The sequence below is a fragment of the Amborella trichopoda genome, chromosome 11, assembly GCF_054954075.1.
Source record: "Amborella trichopoda isolate Santa Cruz 75 chromosome 11, AtrichopodaSantaCruz75HAP2 v2.0, whole genome shotgun sequence".
NCBI classification, from domain to species: domain Eukaryota; kingdom Viridiplantae; phylum Streptophyta; class Magnoliopsida; order Amborellales; family Amborellaceae; genus Amborella; species Amborella trichopoda.
In genome coordinates, this window is record NC_142346.1 from 45,140,622 (window position 1) to 45,166,822 (window position 26,201).

General features: G+C 34.0%; 1 protein-coding gene and 1 pseudogene across 1 annotated transcript; one reads left to right on the plus strand and one right to left on the minus strand.

Annotated features, from left to right (window-relative positions):
• The first annotated feature begins 8,718 nt into the window (after nt 1-8,718).
• LOC148779946 (U2 spliceosomal RNA) lies at nt 8,719-8,858 on the plus strand (annotated as a pseudogene).
• A 99-nt stretch (nt 8,859-8,957) lies between these two features.
• LOC18448430 (amino acid permease 6) lies at nt 8,958-20,858 on the minus strand. The gene is made up of 6 exons (XM_006858491.4): nt 20,497-20,858; nt 18,969-19,202; nt 15,436-15,529; nt 13,469-13,829; nt 11,851-12,078; nt 8,958-9,689 (listed from the first exon to the last, which is right to left on the minus strand). The coding sequence occupies exons 1-6, from the start codon at nt 20,567-20,569 to the stop codon at nt 9,258-9,260; spliced, it is 1,422 nt and encodes a 473-aa protein (XP_006858553.3). The 5' UTR covers nt 20,570-20,858; the 3' UTR covers nt 8,958-9,257.
• Between the last annotated feature and the right edge of the window lie 5,343 nt (nt 20,859-26,201).

Sequence of the window (26,201 nt, forward strand, 5' to 3'; positions counted from 1 at the left end):
AAATGCGCTCATGACATGGATGCATGTGCGATTTCGGCGCCCTGTAACAGGGTATGGAGACCTATAACAGTCAGAGAGGAGATTTGCAGTGTAGTAAGTAACAAAGGCTAAGGCCAAGAGAACTAAGGGCCCCAGAATCCAGCCTAATTGTGCATAGCTCCAACCCAATGCAAGCACCCCAGTACCAATCACCACTGTAATCAAATGGGCAGTTGCGGTCCATACCGTCCCTGTAACATGTATTGCATAAGTAAATAAAGGGATTCTATAATCTTAACACCCCTTCAAAATACTGATGTTAAGTTAAGAATAGGGTATATAAAATATCACAGTCCCTGTAACATGTATGCATAAGTAAATTAAAGCACATGCGAAATCACTGTAAAAATATAATGGATATTTTTATCATCTTTATGGGAATACAGTTGAAATTTTTATCTAAAGTCAAAGCTATTTGTACTGATAAAGCTCCATGAAACTTGCTTTGAAAATACCAGTGTCAAATTCTAATGTACTTTTACTTAATGATTAGGCTAGTCACTGAATGAGATTTCTATATACTAACAGTTTTTACCAAATACACCCCTCGCAATCATTTTAACGTTGGTTTTTGTATTTTGAAGATTTGTTCAATAAATAAAAATCTATAAATAAGTAATGCAAACCTAGATGTTATATTAACAGGAACTATGATTTGGGGTTTTGGGGAATTCTGATTTTCAAATAAAGAGAGAGAGCAAGAACAGATTATGGATATCCTTACCGTCCATGACTGAGAATGGACCAATGCTATCAACATCTCTTCAGAGTCCTTTTTGGTTTGGTGAGGAAAATGAAGTAATGTGGGGATTCGGCCGATTCGGAACAGGCTTCAGAATTTTTTTTAAAAAAATTAATTATATATGAAAATAATGAAAAAATAAAAAATAAAAATTTCAAAATGAATAAAAAAAACTTTTATCTAGATATTACTTGGCTTAGGCCGAATCAGCTCGAAATAGACTCAAATTCGACAAAAGTTGCCCAGAGCTCATAGAATCAAAGCAGCAACACTAGGCTTCACTTTGCTTCAGTGTACGCCTAAAATCCGAAAGGTTCAGCTGAAACGAAGCGAATTTAACAACACTAGAATAAACTATATGTTCATTTCAACACCATTATGTACGTTAATGATGTTCATAATCTAACTTATTCTTTCTTTTTTTTTTAAAGCTATTCCACGCTTTTCCCATTTTAATCTTGTGGAGGTCATAAACGTCACGAGTAGTGGCAACTGGGATATAAAGTGGGTGGCTAGGGCTGTCAATGGGTCCTGGCCAGGCCAATTGTGGCCCAAGTTTTGGCTGCATGTTACGGCCCTCTGACCGGGTCTGTGTAGACCTAGGAGGCCCGAGTTAGCACCTGCCTTTCCAAGGCTCGACCTAGTATATTTATTTTATGGGTTAGATATCATCATCATCATATATTTTTTTTACCTGTTCATCCATTCTTTTCATAAGTTAAAGATTCATGATAAAATATGGCAAAATTTTATTCTGGCTGCCTATCTAATGCAACCTACCTCCTTTATTAAGATTTTAGACTGGTTAAAGGAAAAAGTTTATAGATTGGATATATTAAATACATATACTCTTTTTACATACTTATATATGGCCATGCTGAGTCCGTGCCTTAATATATGGGCCCTAAAAGAGCTCAAGTCTCATTATCATGAATTCATGACGAGCCCGAGCCTACCCTATACTATTTCAGGCCCGAATTGGGCTTGAGCTGGCCTAGCTTGAAATCGACCCGTTAACAGCCCTACTGATGGCCAATGCCTGGGACATTCAATTGCATCTCACGTAAATGCCATAAAGATCTTGTCCATTGTCCCTTAAACAACCAGCACATCTAAGTATAGTTGATAGAAAGAAAACTAGGTGGACTTCCTTCATCTTTTGCAGGTCTTCTCTCTCAGAAGATACTCTCTTATGCCTTGTCTATTTGTCCACTTGAGGACCAGTTTGTTTGGATTCACGTTGCGGATGGCCTTTTTTCAATTAAAAGAGCTTGAGAGTATATCAGAAAGGATAAGCCTATTAAAATTGTCTTTAAAGTTTTATTGTCGATGCCATCTCTCCCTAAGGTAAAGGGGTTTACCTGGTTAGCCTTGTATTATAGGTTAGCAACACCTTCGCTACTTCAAACACAAGGTCTAGTTTCGGTCTCCATCTGCCTCTTTTGTTACGAGGAGAAAGAATTCTCATATCATATCATGATGCAATTCTTGTATTTGAAACTTATTTAGAGATCCATTTTGAGTAGATTTGGAAAGTGCTTCCCCCTTGAGCATACCACAGTGACCGTAATAGCCAAATGGGTTAAATTTCGATTTCAATCCACAGGTATACAATTAGTTTGGAATTGTGTATTTTCTATTACTATTTGGTGCATTTGTATGGAACGGAATTCTCAAGTACATGGTGGAGGTAATACGCCTAAGGAATTTATATTATGGTATATTTTTCATTTGGTTAGATCTTTGACAAAAGTTAAAAATTGGGCCTTTCATCCTTCATAATTTAATATAGCTTCCAACCTTAACCCACATTGGAATTTAGCACCTCCCCGAGTTCATATTTAGGTGGGGTGGCAACCTCCTCCTTTAGGATATTTCAAGCTTAACATCGATGGGGCCTCTAGAAAGAATCCGGTAGTGCTAGTTGTGGGGGCATTATCAAGAGTGATGCAGGTGGTTTTATTGCGGCCTTTGCAGCCCCTATGGGTACCAATTCGAATAACAAAACCGAATTCTATGCACTTGAGAGGGGAATTTCATTACTAAATTGTGCACCTCTTGTCATTAAGAGTGACTCGAAATTCCTTGTTGATTCCTTGAATCGGCATTGCAAGTCTCCTTAGAGATTGCATTTAATTTTGGTTAATAGTATATCCAAGCTTGCATCTTTCGCTGACCAACAATGGAAGGCCCAACATGCTTATAGGGAGGGAAATATGGCTGCAGACTATTCGGCCAAGGCGGCGGTCTCTATGAATGAAGCAATTGTGTGGCGTGCTCACCCCCTAATTTTGTAATGCCCTGCATTTCATCTGTTGTTAGTGTTTCCTTGCCAAGGGTTGTATAAGACTTGTTTATGTAAAACCTTTTTTGTTTTTTTTAATAAAACGGGTAGGGGCCCAATATCCCCATTGATTCACCCCAATATATATATATATATATATATATATATATATTATCCGAAATCCAGTTCATCTCCACCATCTATCTTGAAAACGAACAATGGATTGGCTGGCGGTGTATTGTACACAATAAATAGAATTTCTATGACATAATTTTCCATATCACACGGAACTTTCTAAGATCTTAAAATGAGCCCGCTCAAGATTTTTTGGCTTTCATTAATTTGGTACTTTGCTAAGGCCCTATGGGATTATGCACTATAATACCTTCATATTACCAACAGTATGATGCATGTCATCTCTACCATCCATAATTGATAATGAAAAGTGGACGTAAGCAGTCCTTCCACTCAGCCATAGTGACATACTTGATCCGAAGAATCAGTCATCTCCGCTATTTTCTGCGAAGATGAACGATGGAGATGACATGTACCATATTGTTGCTACTGTCTTCTTTTCATCAAGAAATTAGACCGCTGCTTCTCATTTGATACTAAAAGTAAACATACTTCAGTAGTTTCACAAAACGAAAGGAACATATTTAGGTTCCAATGTTTGGGCTTATGAGAACATCAAAAGTACCCATACAATTACTTATTATATAAATATAAAGAAAATTCACTTGGTAGGCGATTTTCTCATTTAAAACCAAAATGCCTAGCACTATCGACATCATAAATAAATAAATAAATAAATAACCTCATTGCAAACATTATACAAAAAATCCATACTCATCATGAGTATAGTATTCATACCCAATATCCACCATCTATGCTTATCAACAATGGTTCGTATGAACTGTTTGCATTTAAGACCTCCCTTGTTTTACTTGGGGAGCGTGTTGGATATGGATACCCAATAATATAGTCCCAATGAGCATGGTATGAGGTCCTTTAGTCCACTTAACAAGGGAAAATAAAAAATAATTAAGTCATCACAGTCCATGAAAATGATGGTGCTCATTTAGACAGTGTAGGATAAACTAAGATCCGACTGAACCAAAATGGTGGGTCCCACTCTTGTCATCACCATTCATCATTTGAATAGACATTGTTGGCTCAATGGATTATGGTTACTCCATAGTCCAATAATTATAGACCAAATTTTTCATTAACTGATCTACAAACTAAGGTAGCATATTCCATGGCATTGGTATTCGTCGTGTTTGAAAGTTTTTACCACTGTTTTAAAACCCAACAATTTTTTATCCAGGTGGGGAATTGGCCGGGAACAAACCGGTTTTGGGATGGTACGAGTCCCAACCCAATTCCACTCTAAAACCCTACCTTTTATATTTTTTTTCTCTTTTTCTTTAATATGTCTAAAGTTTTCTTACATCCTGTTCAATGCCCAACCCATAAACTCCTATTTCCATTTTTAATTTATTTTATTTCTTTTTTAATATTTTTTTGGAACACCTATCTAGACCGATCCAGATCGTCAATCCAGCAATTTGATACGAATATGTGGGCGAATGATTCACCCACCAGTATGGGTTTAAAAATCACTTATTTTCACTATTGTTTGGGCGGTTTGGATGCTAGATTGGAACCATGCAGTAATAGATAAAGCACATCCCTAAGGGGCCGTTTGGGTACCTGGAAATTTGTTACGTTACAATAGATTACACGAAAATATGATATTTATACTGTTTGGTACACTTTAATAATAAGGAAATGAAAATACATAACCCGAGATTTCCCAAAAAAATCACAAAATCCATTACGTCCATAAAAGGTGATAAATCTATTACGTGTTTGAGAGGTAACCTTTGGAAATCTTTTCTATGCTTCTCTGCGCTATCTTCTCTTAAAAAACATTTCCCTCTCTGATGTTATTGTATAATTATTAAGGTAAGTAGAAAGTGAAAGTAGGGGATATGAAAAGGGGAATCTAAATTGATTTGAATAGGTGTATGAGGACAATTTTCTACTGCAATCATAATAAAAAAATTTATATCCCTATATCCCCAATTTGGTTGTAGCCCTCATCTGACCCACATATAAAAAGAAAAATATTTAATAATTGGTAAGTGAAAGTAGGGGAAAATCTAAGTTGATTTGAATAGGGACAATTTTTTATTGCAATCATACCCACTTATAAAAACAAAAATATTTAATAATTGGTAAGTGAAAGTAGGGGAAAATCTAAGTTGATTTGAACAGATAATGAAAAATTTTATACATTCCTCTATTCCCAATTTGGGTTGTAGGCCTCATTTAAAGCGATCAGCAGCTTATAAAAACAAAAATAATAATTATAATAAAAAAATTTCTATATCCATCTATCCCTAATTATAATAATCGTAATAAAAAAAAAATTTATATCCATCTATCCCTAATTTGGGTTGTAGCCCATCAAGGCATAAAAATAAAAATAATAATTGGTAATCGATGAGAAATTACACAATACAATCATAATAAAAAATTTCACATAACATAATCTTCATAAGAGATTAGTAAAAGCTAAATTGAAATTATATACCTCTCTAGTCACCTAAAATTTTCTATTGCAACTACCAAACATTCTAGTTTACTAATCGAACTTCTTTCCATTTTTAACTTGTACTATAAATATTTTGATTTTGATATCATAAATTTATTGCTTGTTTGAAATTATACAGAGAGAGACATTTGAAAGAACTTTTAAAAAAAATAAATAAAAATAAGGCTTATCACAATAAAATCATGTTATTCTAATGACTTATCATGTTGAAACCAAAGTCTAATCATGTTATCCAAACATAGCTATATTTTTCATATCCGGATGGTAATGCATTTCCCATATTTTCGTCCAGCATAGTCAAACAGTAACAATATATTTCCCAAGTTGCATCCAAATACTACCCAAACAAAACAATCCATTGCAAGTAATGTATTACGTCAGGAATACATTTCATATACAATATATTTTCAGGTATCCAAACGACCCTCAAAAAAATGTATGATTGCAAACTTTTGAAAAATACAAGCAATTGAACATTTCAGATCTCTTCTTAAAGGAATACATAGGGTTTTGGCTACCCTTGATTGACAAAACAAAATACCCGCAAATTGCGTTAAGAATAAAGAACAAAAAGTATTTAAGACGATTAAAATGGATTAAAGGTTAATAACGGAAGGTAAAATTATTGCAATGAAATAAGGAAAAAGTTTATATAAGGTTGCAATATTAAACAGTAGATTTTAGGTGCACCTCAAAAGAACTTTTGAAAAATCCATCGGAAATGGCGGTTTTGCTGTTTTGAAAACTCTCTAATTGATCATCTCGACAACGAGATACATGGAAATAAATAAAAAAAAACAATTAAGTCCTAGAAATAGTACATCTTGTGACACATTATCTGGACCATCCATTTTCAAGATTTTCAATAGATCTACTTGATTTGAGGCATTTTAGAGTTTAAAATTTTATAATTGAAGATGGAAATATATTTTTAGGTCATCCTAAGAATTTTTTACGCCAAAGTTATATCTCTTTTAAAAAAATTTGGAGGTGTCTTACTATGATTGTTTAAAGTTGCAGCCTTATGCACACCACACCCATAAAATAAAATTGTTTCAAGTGGGCTGGACATTTTTACAACATGCAGTCCCAAGGTATAACGCACCCATCTTAAAGGGATGCAAGTAGGTGGTCAATGTAAAACAATTGAACATGCAGTCCCACGCACCCATCTTAAAGATGGATGCAAGTAGGTGGTCAATGTAAAACAATTGAACATGCAGTCCCAAGGTATAACGCACCCATCTTAAAGATGGATGCAAGTAGGTGGTCAATGTAAAAACAATTGAAACTAACAATTGAAATGTTTTTTTTATAAAATAGTTATTTTTATTTCTGAAAATTTATTATTTATATTCATGATCTTCATGTCAAAGATTGCATGCCCTTAAAAATTGGGTCCGAAAATCCATCCCAAAAATAAATTTTGAAGAGCCGATTTATTTCCGCATGGACTCATAAAACTTCTTTAGTATAGTTGCAAATTGTATTCCACCTTGGCACAGTGATTGAAAGTGCCCAATTATAGACTAGTAAAAGTGGAGATACCGATGCTTGCAGAGGGATGTCTATATTCACTGAATCAACCGTTTAAGCTATCTCATACATGCTTCACACCGTCTTTATTTACATACATTGCTTAAAACCAGCTAGGGTTTGTTGGATCGGCTCTCCATTGTACCTCAAAATCTACATAAAAGCTAGCAGTCTTACTTACCTCTGCAATGTGGAGGGGAAAACAAAAGGGAGGGTGGGAGGGAGAGCATCTAAATCCACTGGATTTACCCTGTTATTGAGTTCTAGTTCTAAATAATCAAATTAAGGCGCACCTCAAACTTTCAATAGAAGAGGTAGTTTCAATTTACAGAAATCCTCAAATCGATCATCTTGACCTCGAGATGTGTAGATGTGATAAAAAGTAGATTTCAAGCTTGGAAAATAACGCATCTTGTAATGTATTATTTGGGCTGTCAATTTTGAATATTTTCAAGTGTGTATATCTACACTATTTTTTAAGCTCTAAATTTTATAAGTAGAGATGAAAATAAATTTTAAAGCAATCACAAAGATTTTTACTAATAAAAAATTATCTTTCAACACTATTTAGCAATACGCCTTACTTTAATTGTTTAAAGCCTCCACCATATACAAACCACACCTTTGAACTGATGCTCATTTCCTTCAATTCATAGTAAAAGACGGAAGTATTTTTTGCGCATTTTGCATGAGTTGGTAAAAAGGGAAAAGGGAGAGAGAGCACGAGCCTTGCGAGGGAGGACATCAAGAGCGAGATGGGCCGTATTGTGATTATTAGCGTTGGCAATAGGCTGGTTGGCACGCCCTAAGCGCTTAGGCCATAAAATATGGCCTGAGGACTGAGCTAAGGCTAGGCCACTCTTGGCCTGAGGAAAGGACTAGGCCGGTCTTGGGCTAGGTCGTGACAGGGCCGGCCCTTTTTATCCTTTTTTTAAGGGGGGGTTTTCTTTTTATTGTATTTAGCCCAGCCCAGCCCAAGAGAGCCGGGCTTGGGCTAGGGCTTCTTTGGCCCTGTTAGGCGGGCTACGGTGGCCTATAGCTTGTAGGGAGTAGGGCCAATGGTGCCCCTGCCCCTTGATCGAGGGGGCTGTGCAAAAGGTTTGTTCTGGTCTCTGAGCGTGGTGGAGAGGGGTGCAAGGATTAGATAAACTTCTTGGCTCACTCGACCCACTTAGCGCACACAGCCTCCCATTGGCCCTTTACTTATCGCTGAGGCCAAGGGAATGTACAACAAAGCGATTACAAAGTTCTTTTGTGATGCTACAATTTCTTTAAATGTAGGCAACGAGTAATGAATGCTAAACCATGTCGCTATCTTTAATGGGAAAGGGGCTGGGGTTTTCGTAGTAACCCCCATAACTTAGTTACCACATTGTGTTTTTATTTCAATAGACGTCACCTTATTAATATTTTTTAAAAAATCAACTTATAAAATATTTGAAAAAATAGATAGGAGCTTATCTTTCCCACTGAAAAAATAAAATAATATAAGATACCTTTTCACGGGGTTTCGGCTAAGATCAAATGTAGTATATACGTTCTTACCAGTTTAATACCTGATGCGTGTTCCATTGGACCACATGACATTAAAATTTTATTTTTTTCAATAGCTAATGCAAGGCCTAGAACCCCCTTGGACATGAGCCTGTTTAGAAGAGGAGATTGCTAAGGCCTCTTATTAGCAAATGAGTACAAGCAAAATGTTAAAGAAAAGTGGTGAACATAATCTCAAATAGCTCAAAGAACGTTAATTAACTCTTTGGTATATTGTCTACAAGGGACAATCTTCCATAATAGTATAAACAACATATAATCCTCTACCATTGAGAAATTTGTGAAATTCACCACACACTACTCCAAATCTTAGTGAAAGGTCTTGAAATTTTGTACCTATAATGCAAACCCCTCACATACAATAAACATGTGGTGAACCATGTGATTAAAAGACCACCACCAAAATCTCCAAAAAAAAAAAAAAAACCTAGCCTTTGAAATTTCTCTATTTTCCATACTACCCACATGACTACTTTGCCCTAATACATGGTTTGGAAAGGTGTGGCATGCTTAAGACTATCAACTATACCAGCCACTGAGCCAACAACTGCTATGAGGCTAACAAAAAAGCAACATACACTAAGAGTCTTTAAGAATATCCATTTTTGGGTCCCCTTCTTCACTTTCATTTGAGAGATGTACATGGTTGTGGGGAAATAAACTTGCAATGGCCAAAAAGCAATGGCACCTATGAGACCATTTACTGCATTAAAGAATGGGAAAGTCATGGCAACCAATGTCACTATGATCACAAGAAGAGTGCGAGAGATGAGCTTTGAGAGGGTAAAATTGAAGGAGGTTGAAGGCACCAAAGGTAATTTCACATTGTAGGTGGAGTGCACAATGCTATTTTGTGACCATTTGGAGGAGAGATACATCTCCCATGCTGCAAAAACTGGTTGTGAAAATACCTGCCAAGAGGGGAGAGGGCTAAGGTCAAATCACTTATTTGATGCCCTATGTTTATTTATCGGAAACAGGAAAGGGATAGAAAAGCATGTGTTTACAAACTTAAATCATATTTTTTAGTATCATTGATCAATCAAATCATTAAATTTTGGGAAAATATTATTAAAAAGATATAACCTTTCTTAAAATAGTCAAATTATTTCTATTAACATTTGAGGGATTACTTTTTCCTTTTTCATATCAATTAGATAACTCCTTAAAAATAAAATTAAAAATATCAAAATGCCCTTGTTCGATATTTGCAATGTGGAACATTCATATGTATTTCTGTAACTGGACCCCTAAGTGGCCTCAACCAAATAACAAAAATACTCCTACTTATTCCATATTGCAAATAAGGAACTAGGGCTGCCAATAGGAGGTGGGGAGCCTCCCGGCCCTAAAAACAAGTAGGGTCTAGGCTACGAACTGTGGCACAAGGGCTAGGCTAAGGCTAGCGACGGCCTGGTTCAGCTCAGCCCAGCCCTATTTTTTTTTCATATTTTTTAATTTTTCTTCATTTGTTTTTCACTTGGTCCTGTGGGGACAAGGGCCAAGGCTAGCCCTGCTGGTTGCCACCCTTATAAGAAACACAATGTTCAGTATTAGCAATATAGAACAACTAAAGGTACTTTTGTCATTCTACACTAGTATAATTTGTATGTATCAAATTACAAAAAATACCCCTAATTGTTTCGTATTACTAATATTGACATAATGTACAACAACATAGGATATTTTTGTCATTTGGGTGAGGCCTCTTGTGGGGTTAAAATACTTAAAGGGTACGGTTTGTATAAAGCCAAGGCTCTAAACAATCAAAGTAAAGCGCACCTTGAAATAGTGTCGATAAATGTGGTTTCACTACTGAAAATCCTTGTTATGGCCTTAAAATATTTTTTCATATTTAATTATAAACTTTAACACTTCAAAAACAGTGTAGATTGAGCAGATCTATGAAAACTTGAAACTTTTAAAATTGACGGTCCAAAATGCTACAAGATGCACTACTTTCAAAACTTGAAATCCATTTTTTTCTCATATCTATGTATCTTGATATCGATATGATCAATTTGAGAAGCCTCGGCTCTATATAAACTTTTTCCCTACTTAAATATGCATCACTGTTCCTCATTCCAAATACTCGACAATTGCAACTTGGGTATTTTTTTATTTTCTTGGATGGGCTATCTATTTAAAATGAAAAAGAAAAAGTATACCTTCAAATGTAAATAAGGATAATTTGACCTCTTTAATAATTTTTTAAGGGGCTTTCATCCCTTTTTATGATATTTTCCCTTAATCTTTTAATTAACAACTAAAAAAAGGAGAGAGAGATCAAGCTATGCTCAGGGGAAAATAAAGTACAAAAGCAAGCAAAATTAACCAAGATAAACATGCAGCTGTCTAGGACATGCAAAGAAAAATTAAACTGCTAGGATATGGTAAAGAAGTTCAAGTTGCATGTGCGTGTATGTGCACGTGTTTGTTTGTTTGGGATTATGTTATGCGGGCACATATACGAGTATGAGCATGCTGGATTGACAGCTCTTCTTTTAGAGTTATCTATTTGGAGGGACAAAAGGTTGGAGAATTTTTTTGTTATAGAAGGTGACTATTTAAATATTATTAATTGGTGCAATAGATCTTCTAGACATCCATGGCGTCTAAGGAATTTATGGTTGCAAGTTTGCAGTTGTCATCATCGATGTGGTTTTGTGAGCTTTAACCATGTTTACAGAGGCTAACTACATTGCTGATGATTTGTCCAAGAAAGGGGCTGCTTTAGATTCTTTAGTTATCTCTCAATCTCTATTTTAGTGATGTGTTATCATTTGGTAAGTATTCCTCTTACCTAATAATATAAATACTCTTGTCAAAAAAAATGACATCCTCTTGGACTTTTAGACACAACATACAGGTACACCATTCAAAGAAGGGAACTGAGATTTTAGGTGAGTTGAATGAGCAAATTCAATAAGAAATGTTCAGAAAAAGGAAAAAGTATATGTTTTTCAAATGTCAGACACAAGTATCATGTCTGCGGTGCGGTGCGGTGACATTAAAAAAACACAAACACACACATATTTGCCTTACATTGGAGAGAGAGACACATATACTTACTTGGTAAGCACCCACCAGGTGGATGACAATGAACAAGTTGGCAATGTCAATAAGCCAAAAGGGCTCGTAAAAACCGAACCCGGTGAGCATGTTGCCGGGAGCATCATTCCCGAAAGCAGCATAACCAGCAGAACCAATTGAGAAGTAAAATATTGCAGTAATACCGATCCCGTACAACGAGGCCCTCTTCATCGCCTTATTTTCCGGGGGAGAAGATTTCAGAGTGTCCTAGAAATGCAATGTGATCCACACGAGAAAATTAAAATTTCTTTTCTATTCACTAAAATTGAAATAGAATTTTCTTGCATGAAAAGTTTTTCAGAATAAAATAAAGAAAGTATTTCAGGAAAAAAAAAATGTTGACACCAAGATCTTTCTGAAGTGATTTTAGGAACTAATATGAAGGCGGATTATACACTCCTGCAGAAGCATACATCCAACTATTCCCTCAGGTAAGGTGCACTTTGAAAGTCAGCTGGAAGATACAGTTCGGATGATGGAATGACTATAATAGCCCAAAAATCTATTTCCAACCTTAATTATGAAATTTAAATTTTTTAAAATAGTGCAGATTGAACTGATCTATAAACAATTGTAAATCTTGAAAATGGACGATCAAGATATTGTTTTACAAGATGTATTATTCTTAAACTCGATATTTTTTTTTTTCTTTTTTTTTCATATCCATATATCAACTTATATATCAACTTAGGACTTTCGACGATCATAACAACTTTTTTCAGTAGGCTTTTGAGGTGTACTTTACTTATATAATATAACCGTGACACTTCATACAAATTTTTTCCTTAAAATATAATATTATAAAGCTAAAGAGAGACCATCTAACTATTGCATCCCGAAATCCTTTTTTTTTTTTTTTTTTTTTCCTGTTCTCAAAAAGTAATTCTAAAGTGATTTCAAAATTTTAAGTCAAAAACCTCAAAAAATAGGTCCTCTAAAGAAATAAATAGACAATATGCTCATTTGGTTGTATTATATGCACTTTAATTTGGAGTAGTTTATTCTAAAAGACAAATGCCTCCAACAAATAGTGCTATCGTTTCATTGGGGTGGCAATGGGTCAGGTCCGAGTCCGGACCTGAAAAATGATAAAGGACCTAGACTTGAAAATATAGTGCGGGACTTGAACCGAACTGGACCTGATTTAAAAATTAAAATATTTATATATTTATCTGTTTTTAGATAGGGAAAGTATTCAATGAGATCATTTATCCTGGGTACAATGTGGTCACACTGAATATTGGCCATTAGATGTGAAATTGGAGGGTTGTATTTATTTCATTGACCAAGCTCAAACTTCAAAAGAACTTTTCTCAAACTTCATGACAACTCAAGCTATCAAATTTCACATCATACCGTTGGATGTAATTGTGACCTCTTTGTATCAAAGGTAAATGGTTTCATTATATACAATCCCATTTAGATATATTTCATAAGGAAAATTATTACCGGACCAGGATACGGATCCGGACCCCAAACCCAATAGTGTTCGCCTAGCTTTTCATGGAATTTAAAAAGGAGAGAGAGAGAGTGTGTGTTGTGAATCTGTTGGAAAACAAGAACAAAAAAAACAACAAAAAGAAAATTAAGGGAGTACCTGAATTTCTATAAGAACCAATGCATAAGTGTAAGCGAAAGCAATGTTGCCAAGGGCTTGGAATGCATTCCATGTCCTGGCTGTTAGAGGAATGTCATTGATGCCAACCTTGACTCCAAATAAGGTGCCTCTAATATCTCCATGACAGATGACCATGGCAATACTAAGCCCAAGCCCAATGAAAGAATAAGCAAAAGACATAATTGCAGCCAAAATTGAGAGCCACGAAATTTTCTCCAAGCTGGGGAGCTGAGATAATATCACTTCAAGCACCCCAAATAGTGCCACATATAAATTTCCAGACACTCCACATCTTGAATTATGGCCGTTTTCATGGAAGCAATCTGACCTCTTTATTGCCCTGTTATCATCACACAAGAAAAAAAAAAAAGAAAGCGGCTCAAAATTTAGTTTCAACATGTAAAAAATCAGATAATGTCACCATATATAGAGTTGAGAATTTACCGGGTTTGGATCCAAAACCTGAATTTTCAGACCCTATACCAACCTGGGTATGGATCCAACGGGTCGGATCCGAATCCAAAATTAGGATCCAAATAGTAATTCGGATTAGATCTGGATACAAGTGGTTCCGTTTTGGACCGACCCAATTATTAAAATATTTTATATTACTTTATATATATGCATATATATTGCATAGTATTATTTTGTTATAAATTATTTTAAATTATAAAATAAATTTTTTGGATCCGATTAGGTCGGATCCGGATTCAAATCCTATGTATACTTTTTAGATCTGGATCCCAAGCCAAAATTATGGATTCGATCGGGTCCGAAGCCAGATCCCGGTGGAACCAAACCCAAACCGACCCATTCTCTGCCTTAACCATATAATAGTGTGGGTATCTAAATGCTCATAAGAGATGAAGTATTTAATATTTTACCAATTTGCAACAATTTCAGCCTCAAGACTTACTCTTTTTTAATAGGTATTTTGAAAATAAATTAAAAGATATAAGTAACGTATTAAATTAGTAATTAGATATATTTCTCATACATATATATATGGAAATAAATAAATATATATATATATATATATATATATATATATATATATATATATATATATATATATATATATATATATATATATATATAAGGTGCCAATATGTTACTATAAAAGTAAGGATCACATCAAAACCTATCGAGAAAAGTTATTTTGGCTCTTGAAAACTCTCCTATTGATCATATTGACTTCGAGATATATGGAAATGTAAGAAAAACTTATTTCAAGTCCTGAAAATAGTGCATCTTATAACACATTATCTGGACCGTTCATTTTTTGATACTTTCATCTTTTCATAGATCCGCTTGATTTGTATGATCTTAAGAAAATTAAATTTCATAACCAAATGTAAAAATAGAATTTCACGCTATTGCAGGGGTTTCAAGCACCAAAACTGCATCTTCTAACAAGGTTTGGAGATAAGCCAACTTTGACCTTTTGAGGTTGATGCCTTAAACATATACTTATTGCAATTAGCCCTATGGGCTCTAGCAAAATGGAAAATATGCCCACTAGCCAAACAAGAAAGTGGGGTACTATAGTTTTGAGTCATTTTTTCACAGAAGTGGTGGAAGCTTCATAGAATGCAAGAATGGAAATAATTTCTTTTCTTTTTTTTAAAAAGGTCGGAATGGATATCAAAATTGGTCCTATGAAAACGCCCCGGAAAGGGGTATTATCGGTATTACTAGTGATCATTGCTATAAAACTATTTCAAAGAAAATTGAAATTAAGATGACAATAAAATAACTTCTTAATAAATAAGAAATTGAATCTATTTATTTTTTAAATATAAAAAATGGAAGATATTATTCAACCAAAATAAAAACTAAACCTTTCTTCGAAAAATCATTAGAAAGAATGAAAAGAAGCATAAATCTCTTTTTTTTGGTGGTAGTTTAGGGGTAGGAATTGAACTTTGAGTTGATATAAATCTTACATCATACTAATGGCAGACGTAATGGTGTATCCAATCAAAGTTCCAACAAGGTTCGAGTATTGAGCAACCCCACATATGAGCACTTTTTGTGGACCTGCAAAATAAGCCAAAAGATTATATGTTCCTGCGAGAGCATAATGTCATTGACTCCTCTCGGGCAATACCCTATACAAAATTATTTTTAAGAACGCAAATTAAGTAACCGATTAAGAATGAAAAAAGGGAAACAGAATCAAAATCATATGCAGACTAAATATGACAAAAAAAATTTGTCCTAAAATCGAGAAAAGACTCTCTAATTTATAAACAGTCCCAATTACGTGTTTTGGAACTCATAATTTAATTTCTTCTTTTTGAAAATAATCATTTGATAATTATAGAGAGTATCAAAAACTTCAGGTCCAAGAAGTCCTCAAAGTAGCTCTTTCATCAAAAATCACGACATAATCACATTGCACTCCAATATCGAATGCTTAAGATATTCAATGTTTTGTCAGATAAGACAACACGGCCACATGATCCACCATGTTTGTTGATTTTATTAAAGAAAAAAAGTTTATATAAGGTTCCATTGAAATGTAGAATTAAGGTGCACCTCAAAAACACCTCATAAAAAGTTGTTTTGATTTTGGAAAACTCTCGAATTGGTCATCTCAACATCGAGATGTATAAAATAAAATAAAAAAATAAAAAAAATTGAGTCTTAAAAATAGTTTATCTCGCAATACATTATCTAGAACGTCCATTTTCAAAATTTTGAAGTATTTATAGAACTACTTGATTTGAACCATTATTTGAGTTTAAGATTTTATAATTAAATATAAAAATAGATTCTCAAGCCATCCTAAAAAAATATGTACACCTAAAGAGCGAAAGCTTACGATATTCAATGTTTTGTCTGATAAGACACAACAAGGCCACATGATCCACCATGCTTCGTCATTTTTATTAAGGAACAAGTTTATATAAGGTTCAACCTTAAAATGTAGAATTGAGGTGCACCTCAATAGCACATCATAAGAAGTTGTTTTTATGTTGGAAAGCCCTCTAATTGATCATCGCAATACTGAGATGTATAAATACGAAAAGAAAAAAATATTTCGAGTCCTAAAATAGTTTATCTCACAACATATTTTCTAGACCGTCCAGTTTCAAGATTTTGAAGTGTTTATAGATCTAGTTGATTTGAACTATTTTTGAAATTTAAGACTTTATAATTAGATATGAAAATATATTCTCCAACCATCCTAAGAATTTTTTACATCAAAATTATACTTATGATAAAATTTGGAGGTGCGCCTTATTTTGATTGTTTAAGGTTGTAACCTTATACAAACCACGCCCTTTTATTAATTACGAGTTTCATGAGCTTCTTAGCTCTCATGAAGGAGGAATTAGACCATTCTTCCTCTTGGTTTTTTTATACGAATTGAATGTGGTTGTTCAATGCAGTGTTGAGTGCTCGGGCCGAGATCCAAGTACTGAGGCCCTAGGGATGCCCCAAGTTAAGTATCTTACTCGAGGATATTAAAAAAATTTCAAAAAATAGGTAGGGTCCATTATCCCACTAATTCACCCAATTTCAAAAAATAGGTAGGGCCCATTATCCCACTAATTCACCCAAGAAAAGAATATGAAAACAAATGTTTTCCCGTTATAATCTCCATTTTCTTTCACTATTTCTCCCCCCTTCTATTTTTTTCCTTTATAGTTAATACATGTGTTTCCATAAACCTACTAAAACAGTCTCTTTTCTTTTAAACAAAATATTATCACTACACAAACATTATAATAATAATAATAATAATAATAATAATAATAATAATAATAATAATAATAATAATAAGATAAATGATCCTATAGAAGCCTCCCCCACCCATATGTGTAGGATCCCAAAGGATTACCATTAAATTTGGCATGGATCTCTAAAAAAATCAAGTCCCACACCCATATCAAAAATTTTCTAGAGATCTGTGCCAAATTTAATGGTGATCCTTTGAGGTCCTATACACATGAGTGTGAGAGGGTCCTATAGGATCATTACTCTAATAATAAAGGATTTCAAGTCATAAAAATAGTGCATCTTATAACATATTAACTTTAACCATCTATTTTGAAAACAAATTAGCGTTTATAGGAGATTTGAGTTTCATAACTAGGGTGAAAATGGTTTTTTAGGTCATAGTAAGAGTTTCCCATACCAAAACTTCTTTTTTGAGCAAAATCTACTGAGTGTTCTTTATTTTGATTGTTTAAGGTTGACAACTTATACAAACCTCACCCCTATAATTACACAAAATACAAATATTGTACAAAATCCCACATGCATGCAAACACACACACATAGAGTAAGTCCTAGATACGCTTAAAACATGACATGCACTGACACACGCACACAGACACAAACAAAATCCAATACATGTTTAAAACCACATTATGCACACACATACACACACAACCCTATACACATGAGAGTAAGAGAGAGAGAGTCCTAAATATGCTGAACACTGCACATGGACAAACTCAAGCACAAACCTATGAAGGAAAGAAGATGGGTGGAGAACTTGGCAAAAATTCCAGATTTTGATGGCGATATCATTGGATTATATATCACAGAGACCCACATAACTCTTAAGCAAGCTTTCATGGTCATCGTACATGACCCAGTGAACCCTATTTTATAGAGGGTTGCAGTTATTCGAACATTAGGGTTTGCAGGAAACTCTAAGAAGATAGCCCCGAAATCTAGGAGATATGGGAGTTATCCACGAACCTACCTTTGGGTAAGATATAATCTCTTTAAAAAAAAGTATTTCCAAGGTAAATAAAAAAAATATTGGGCATAAGGCATAAGGCCTCAAGGCCACACCTACCAACTCCCTACCCACACAAATACCAACTCCCTACCCACACAAATAGAGAGACAGAGAGAATCTTAGATATTCTCAACACCAATGTTTGATTAAACGACTCGGGTCTTGTGCTCTTCCCAAACCCGGGCCGAGTATAAGTAACTTGGCCTGAGTTGGATCAAGTATTGTTCAAGCTAAACAATATGGAAAAAAAAAAAACCAAAAAAATAAAAATATATGTTTAAAGTAGGGTTAAACAAAATGCATCCAACTGAGGTTAACAAAGTAGCAAAAACCATAGATTTTAAAGATTAATTTATGGCCGGTAATTTCGAAATAATCCAAAAAGGAGACTGTAAAATTGAGTACTTGTACACAAAATACTTTTCAATCTTTGTCAAAATGATAGAACATATAAAAAAACATGTTACAAAAGAATACCTTTTTTACCTTTAAGTTTTTTATAATTTCCTTGAATTCTTTTAAAATCCATCCCCGAGTTGGACACCCAACTAGAGGATACTTGGGCTCGTCCATGACGAACTGAAATTACTCAGGACTCGCCCAATTACCCGAACACTACTCAAAAGTCAAAACGACACATACACAAACACACACACAACCCACAAACAGAGACAGGGTAAGAGAGAGAGATGAAAACAGCACGTAAGAGAGAGAGACCTAGGCATGCCCTCACAGCATCGATGTAAGTGTGATTCCGGTGGCCAGTGGTTGGATGAGGAGACCTGTGACAATCGGATAGAAGGTTTGCTGTGTAGTAAGTAACCCATGCAAAGGCCACCACAGTTAATGGCCCCATCATCCACCCCAATTGGGCCACGCTCCATCCTAGTGCAAGAACCCCCGACCCAATCACAGCTGTGATCACATGAGCCGTCGCGGTCCACACTGTTCCTGTAATAAATAAAACAATACAAAAACATAAAAGTGATTAAAAACTAAGAACCTAAAATGTTCCATTCCCTCTAAAGTGATTTTAAGGGAAGGAATCGATACATCGAAGGAGCAGAGCATGGAAGAGTATGGGAATCAATACGTTTAATTGATCATTTTCTAGATTTAATATATATATATAACCTTTTAATAAATGTATTCTAAGCATTAACATAGTATCATGTTGAAAAATATATATATTTCTTAAAGATAAATTTCATTTTTGTAAAATACAAAATTGTTAAAACTTAAAAAAAAGCCATTATAACAGCCAGTTTGGAGTCTTTTTTATTACACATTTTTTACAAATTTGAAATGGTTAGGTATTTGTCTTCAATGGGGATCAAAATCTACAGCTACACTACCAAAGCAAAACACCATTAAACAAAGTAAGTAGCAAAGGAAAGGAAAGACTTCTCTTATAACCATATAATAGATCTTTTCAATAATCAATTATGGTCATTATGGTCAAGTGAGCCATGATGTTTTCCATGTTCTTGTAATGTTATATAACATTGTTTAGAAAATCGGCTCGTCAAACCCAGGAATCAGTCTAGTTAAGAGCTAGGCCATTCCTGGCCTAGAATCTCGGCGAGTCCCAACCCGAGTCCGATTTTTTAACCATTCACGTGGAGTGAATTCTCTGTTGAGTTAAAGCTCGGATAATGATGATGTGAACTGTCTCCTAAGAAATATGCAAGTGGATTAATGAAGTAATGGAACAAGAAATCGCTTATAGCCTCAGAGGTGGTCAAGGTGGCAGCGTGTCAGATTGGAATGGAGTTCCATTCCTGCCAAGGTCTGAAGTGAACAAAAGGAAATGGTGAAACAAGATCAATCTTCTTTTGTTCATTTTATAATAAAGAGGACCTTCAAAGAAATTCAGGCCTTAGAATGCACCTATTTTGCTTGCTTATTACTACGAAGAGGATAAAAACAGGAGCATTTTCTATTGTTTTGAGCTTTCCTTTTTTATCAAACTGCCCTCCCTCCACTTGCTTCAAGAGTATCATCACAAGAAGAAATATATATTAACAACCATTGCTACAAAATGCAATGAATAATGACCTAGAAAAACAGCCCATTAAAAATACATGAACGAGACCACGAATAATCACATTGAAATAAAATATGCAAAGGAGGGCCTACTCAGGTACTAAAAAAAGAAAAGAAAAAAAGGGTGGCAATGACCATAAAAATGACTAAATTACAAATATAGAATGAAACAATGAGAAAAAAAAAAGGGATTATTAACCTTCTCTCTTGTGATCATCTTCTTCATCCTCGAATGCCCTACCTGCCATGACCTCATCCATCTCCATCTCCATAGCCTCTCTCTCTCTCTCTCTCTCTCTCTCTCTCTCTCTCTCTAAAAAGAGTTGTCTTTTGTGTAGAATGTAAATTATAAGTCTCTCTTTGACAGAGCACAAGGAACTTAACTGAGAGAGAAGAGAGAATTAGTGACGATGTTAACACTAAGAGAGATGGAAACTCTTAATTACAGGTCTCTGATTGGAAGGAGAGAGATCGTTTTGTAGAGAGAGAGTGTGTTTTGTAGAGAGAGACTGCCTTGTGGGGCTCTCTCATTGGAGTGGGTTTGAAACTGAACCACGTGGCACTTATCTAAGCTCTATTCAGGTTTTTCTTGCTTCTATGACAAGGAGAGAGACTATGGAAGAGAGAGAAAGAGAGGGGAAAAAGACGGCCGCCGCAGCAAAATCATGTGCCCTCAACTTTTATGAATAATGATAAAAGGATCCCCTGCTTTATGAATAGCGCAGTTTGGGTTTAGTGTAAGGACACGGTTTCTACGGTTCATGGTACTCGGATATAAAAATGAGTCCCCAGTTGTGACGGATTTTGGACTTAGTTTTGAATATATAAGTGAAAAATTTATATAAGGGTGAGGCCCTGAGCAATTAAAGTAAGGTGCACCTCAAAAATTTTGGTTTAATGCTGAAAAATCTCAATTTGATTATCTCGATTTCAAGATGTATGCACAGGACATAAAATAAATTTGAAGTCTTGGAAATAATACTCTTTGTATTGCATTATTTGGATCGTTAATTTTCAAGATTTTTAATATTTCATAGATATGCTCGATCTATACTATATTTGAATATTTAAATTTTATAATTAGAGTTAAAAATAAATTTTCAACCCATCATAAACATTTTTTATTAATACGTTTAAAAATTGAGTAAAACTTACATTTAAAAAACTAAACATGATAATTTTGTGAACTTTTATATTGTTGGTTTAGGGATCACCCGATGTTTTATGCCTCCCGCAAATTTAGGAATGCATCCCAATGCATACAAAAAAATTTCTTACCAAAGTGTTCTAAAGTGCACTTCTAATAAATCGTATTTCCTCATGCGAGAGTACGGGTATATTTTGGTGGACCACAAAATTAGGGGTGGCAATGGGCCTGACTAGACCTGGGAACCAATAGGTATACCCGACCTCTGGTCCAGGTATGGGTCCAAATTTTAGACCTAAATACTATATCAGTTTGTGTCGAGTCTAACGGGACCCGACCCATACCCGTAGTTATAGAGTATATGATGGTAATTATGTGTCTTTAGGTGTACGCCACGTATTCATATTATCATAATAGTGGCAACATTTACAGTATTATTGGAAACAAAAAAAAAAAAAGAAGCACATAGTCATAGGGTATATGATGGTAAAAAAAAATAATAAAAAAGAAGCTCATAGCCATAGAGTATATGATGGTAAGAAAAAAAGAAAAAGGAAAAAAAGATGCTCATAGTCTTAAGGTATATGATGGTAACTTCTTTTTTAAAATGCAAAATCCTATAGATTTAAGTGTCACAACAATTGAAAATTTTTATTTGGATTTTGTGCCCAACAACATGATTTTACATGTACCAGTTGATATTGATTATAACATATTTGTATCAAAAGTAAATAGTTTTATTTTTTTTTCTTTTTTGACAAATATTGCATTTCTAATCTATTTGAATTATTATAAAAGAGGCAATACAATAAGACTATTTATTTGTGGTATAAGGAGATCATAATCATCTTTCGGACATTGATGTAAAATTAGGTAGATAGGAGTGTGTCTCTGGCACTAAGTTCGATTTTTTTGAAATTTTAGATATGCAATGCTTCTAGATTTCATGTGTGACAATCAAAAGTAATTATGATTTTCTTGTACGAAAAGAGAAATGATCTGATTGTATGAATTCCCCGTTATACTACTAAAGATAAAAAAAAAGATCATTTTTTTTTGTTTGTTTCCTTAATTTTTCTTTTCTTGCAGTGTGACCTCTTCTACTTACAGAACCTTGGATATTACTTTGCAGCCGTTGAAACATAGAACCCAAGCAAAAAAGTCCAGATTTGATATCAAAGGTATAATGCAATCTCACAATCACTAAGAATAATTAAAAAAGTGAGACCCACCATTAAAGTTTTCGTAATTGTTCATCAAACTGTCATATCATCCATACTTCTTTATTACAGGCCACATTCATTTTAGCATCATAGTATCTCTTTTATGGAAAAAGATTTCAGTGGTTGTGCTGACCAATAAAATATGGTTAAGGTGACCTTTTAGAAATTCGTATAATCTTTCTCTTGTTCAACTTTCGGCAAATACCTGAAAGAGCACATATACTATGCTCCCTCAGGAGCATATATTGTACATGTACTCTTTCGGTCAGAAGACCTACTTTGGAGGACTTTTTAAATTTGAATTTTGAAAACTACTTAAGAATCATTACATGATCAATTTCAAAAATAAAATTTGAAGTTTGGGTTTTCTAACACTTTGATCTGAAATTTTGAGATTATTTTAATTTTTTTCAATTTGGAATTTTTTTATTGAGATTATTTTCATTTTTTTCAATTTTTTTTTTTTTTATTGAGGTTAGTTTATGCGTTGAAGAGATTATATCTGCAAAATTTAGAGTTATAAGAATAAGTGTAGATTGGGTTTTAACCGAGGGAGTAAATACACAGCATACTCCCATGTGAATATGGAGTTCATTGACCTCTAAAGGGAAGGGAAAGAAAAACTAGACTTCCAAGCTCTCAAAGCTCACATAGCGCATATATTCTTTTTGCATTTACATTCAGGAGTATAGTTTACTTTTACACTGAACTTTTTCAATCTGAAATTTTGGGAACCACTTAAAAATTACAAGATGATTATTCTGAAAATAAAAAATTTGAAATTTGAGTTTTCTAGCAATGAGATCTCACCATTTGAAAATTGGATCGTCTCTATTCAATCTTGAGACATTATTTTTTAAATGTGTAGAGGGTACAATTAGATTTTTTTTTTATTTTTTATTTTTAAGACTAATATATGGTTGAATAGGTTACATATCAAAAATTTAGGGTCCTAAATTTAATTTTGGATTGGGTTTTACACAAGGGAGTAAATTGATAATATACTCTCACGCGAGTATGATATTTTTTGGCTTTACATATCATAAGTTTCACACTTAGTACTTACCTATATGCTTAAGGATGTGTATGTCATTTGAATAAAAAATAAGGACACGGTTTCTATGCAGCCAGTCCACGTATTGTAGAAATGCGGGCTTGACAAATAATATATTTTTTAAATATAATTTGATCCTGCTTCTTAGAGGATATATAATGAAGATCATGAATATGAAAAAAAAAAAATATTGAAAACTAGGAATAATAATTATATTAAGAAAGGGAAAAGTTTATATAAGGTTGCAATCTTAAAATGTAGAATTACAAATACATCTCAAAAATCCATCGGAAATTTTGTTTTAATATTGAAAAAACCTCTAATTGATCATCTCGACATCGAGATGTATGAATATGAAAAAACAAAGAGATTTTGAGTCTCATAAATAGTGCATCTTGCAATACATTATCTAATATTTATAGATCTACTTGATTTTAACCATTTTTAAAATTAAAAATTTGTAATTAGATATAAAAATAGATTTTGAAATAATCCTAAAAAAAGATTCACCAAAATTACATGCTATAAAATTTGAAGGTAGGCCTTAATTGAATTGTTTAAGGTTGCAACCTTATAGAAACCACACCCATAAAGAAAACATTTGGGCCGTTAGTTACACTTGTTTTTAAATGGATTACCTATTTGCATCCATCTTTAAAATGGATGTTTTATACCTTTGGATTGCATATTGTAGCAATGCGGTCCAACCCACATGAAACAATTTTCCAAAAAATAATGGCAATTTAGTTTTTTAATGGGAAATACAACGTTATTCATTAAGGTTGGCAAGAACGAGATTAGAACATAAAAGTAAAGAAATGGCGCATTCGCACTCGCAGTTGCCCTCTGAGCATGAGCTTCGTGCCACACGTGTCAACAATTTCCTTTTTTTTTCTTCATTGCCCATAGATATGTAGGCACACTTAACGTGAGAAACAGTGGTACATTTTTTCTTGTGTGCTAACTTGCATGTATCTCTATTCATCTAATTCAATTTAATTAGATGGTGTAGATTATATTGTAATTGTACAATCTGTCCAACAACATTACACAGTGTAGATGGTGAGCATTTGCCCACATAGCAAACAGGTCTAACTAGATTATAATGATAATAGTGGTTAAGGATGCAAATTTAAGTATAATCACGCTTGCTGACAAGTTAGGGCATGCCCTCGAGCTTTGGGCTAGGTCTGATTCAAGGCCATACAAGAAAGCTTGGGGGCAAGCTGGGCTGGGCCGGCCCACATTCAGGTCCCCTAGCACAACATTATGTAAAAAACATATTAGATATAATTGGTTTTTTATACAATTTACATGAACCCGGCCTGAGCCAGCTTTTATTTATTTATTTATTAGTGTCAAGCTTGGCTTGGGCATCAAGGCTTTAGTTTCGGGCTTGTGTCCAAAGCGAAAACAGATAGCGGTTCTCACCTAACCATTGCATTTTCGGACCAGGTCTGGCCGACCCAAGAGTGGCACTTGCAGCCTTATTAAGAGTATCATTATTTTATTTTAAAATTTTCTTTATGTTAATCAATTGAAATTTCTATGTTTCCAACCATAAAGTATTTCCAAGTTTCATATATTTGTTCTATATTTTTAAGAGGTGTACTGTTGTTGGGAGTATATATGATAAAAATTTCAACTTAATTAAATTTGAAAATAAATTGATATTTAAGAAATGAGCCCTTGTCAATTTGGTGACGTCAGGTGCCTATGACGTCAAAGACTATATTCCTACCATGTACCTATGAAAATAAATAAATACTCAAGTTGTGGATGCCGAGATTGTACCAAGGAATCAAATCATGTCGATATTATAAGGGAACAAAGTTAATATTTAGAGGGTGCAGTCTGTATAGAGCCTGGGCTCTAAACAATCAAATTAGAGCCTACTTTCAAATAATATCGACCTTCAAATAGTATTGAGAAATGTGATTTTAATATTGAAAATTTTTGTGATAGCTTTAAAATTTATTTTTATTTTATTTTATAAAGTTTAAAGCTTTAAAAATAGTGTAGATCGACATATCTATGAAAACTTGAAATATACTTTCAAATAGCCTTTAGTTATTGGATGTTGAGATTGTACAAAGGAATCGAATCCTGTCAATTTTATAATGGAACAATTGAAGGCCGAGTCAGTTCATAGTAAGGAGGTAAATAATGGGCAAGGTAGCTCATAGTAACGGGGAAGGAGTTTCGCATTGGAAAATAATTTTAATTCCTATATATATATATATATATATATATATATATATATATATATATATATATATAGTCTTTTCGTCTACAATTTTCAATATTTTCGGGGCACCGTCGGTTAGAAGATCTACTTGGGAGGAGTTTTTAATTTGAAATTTTGGGACTGCTTAAAAACTTACTAGAAGATTTTCAAAAGGAAAAAATGAAATCTAACATATCTATAAACACTCGAAAATCCTAAAAATAGACAGACTATATAACTTATTACAAGGTGT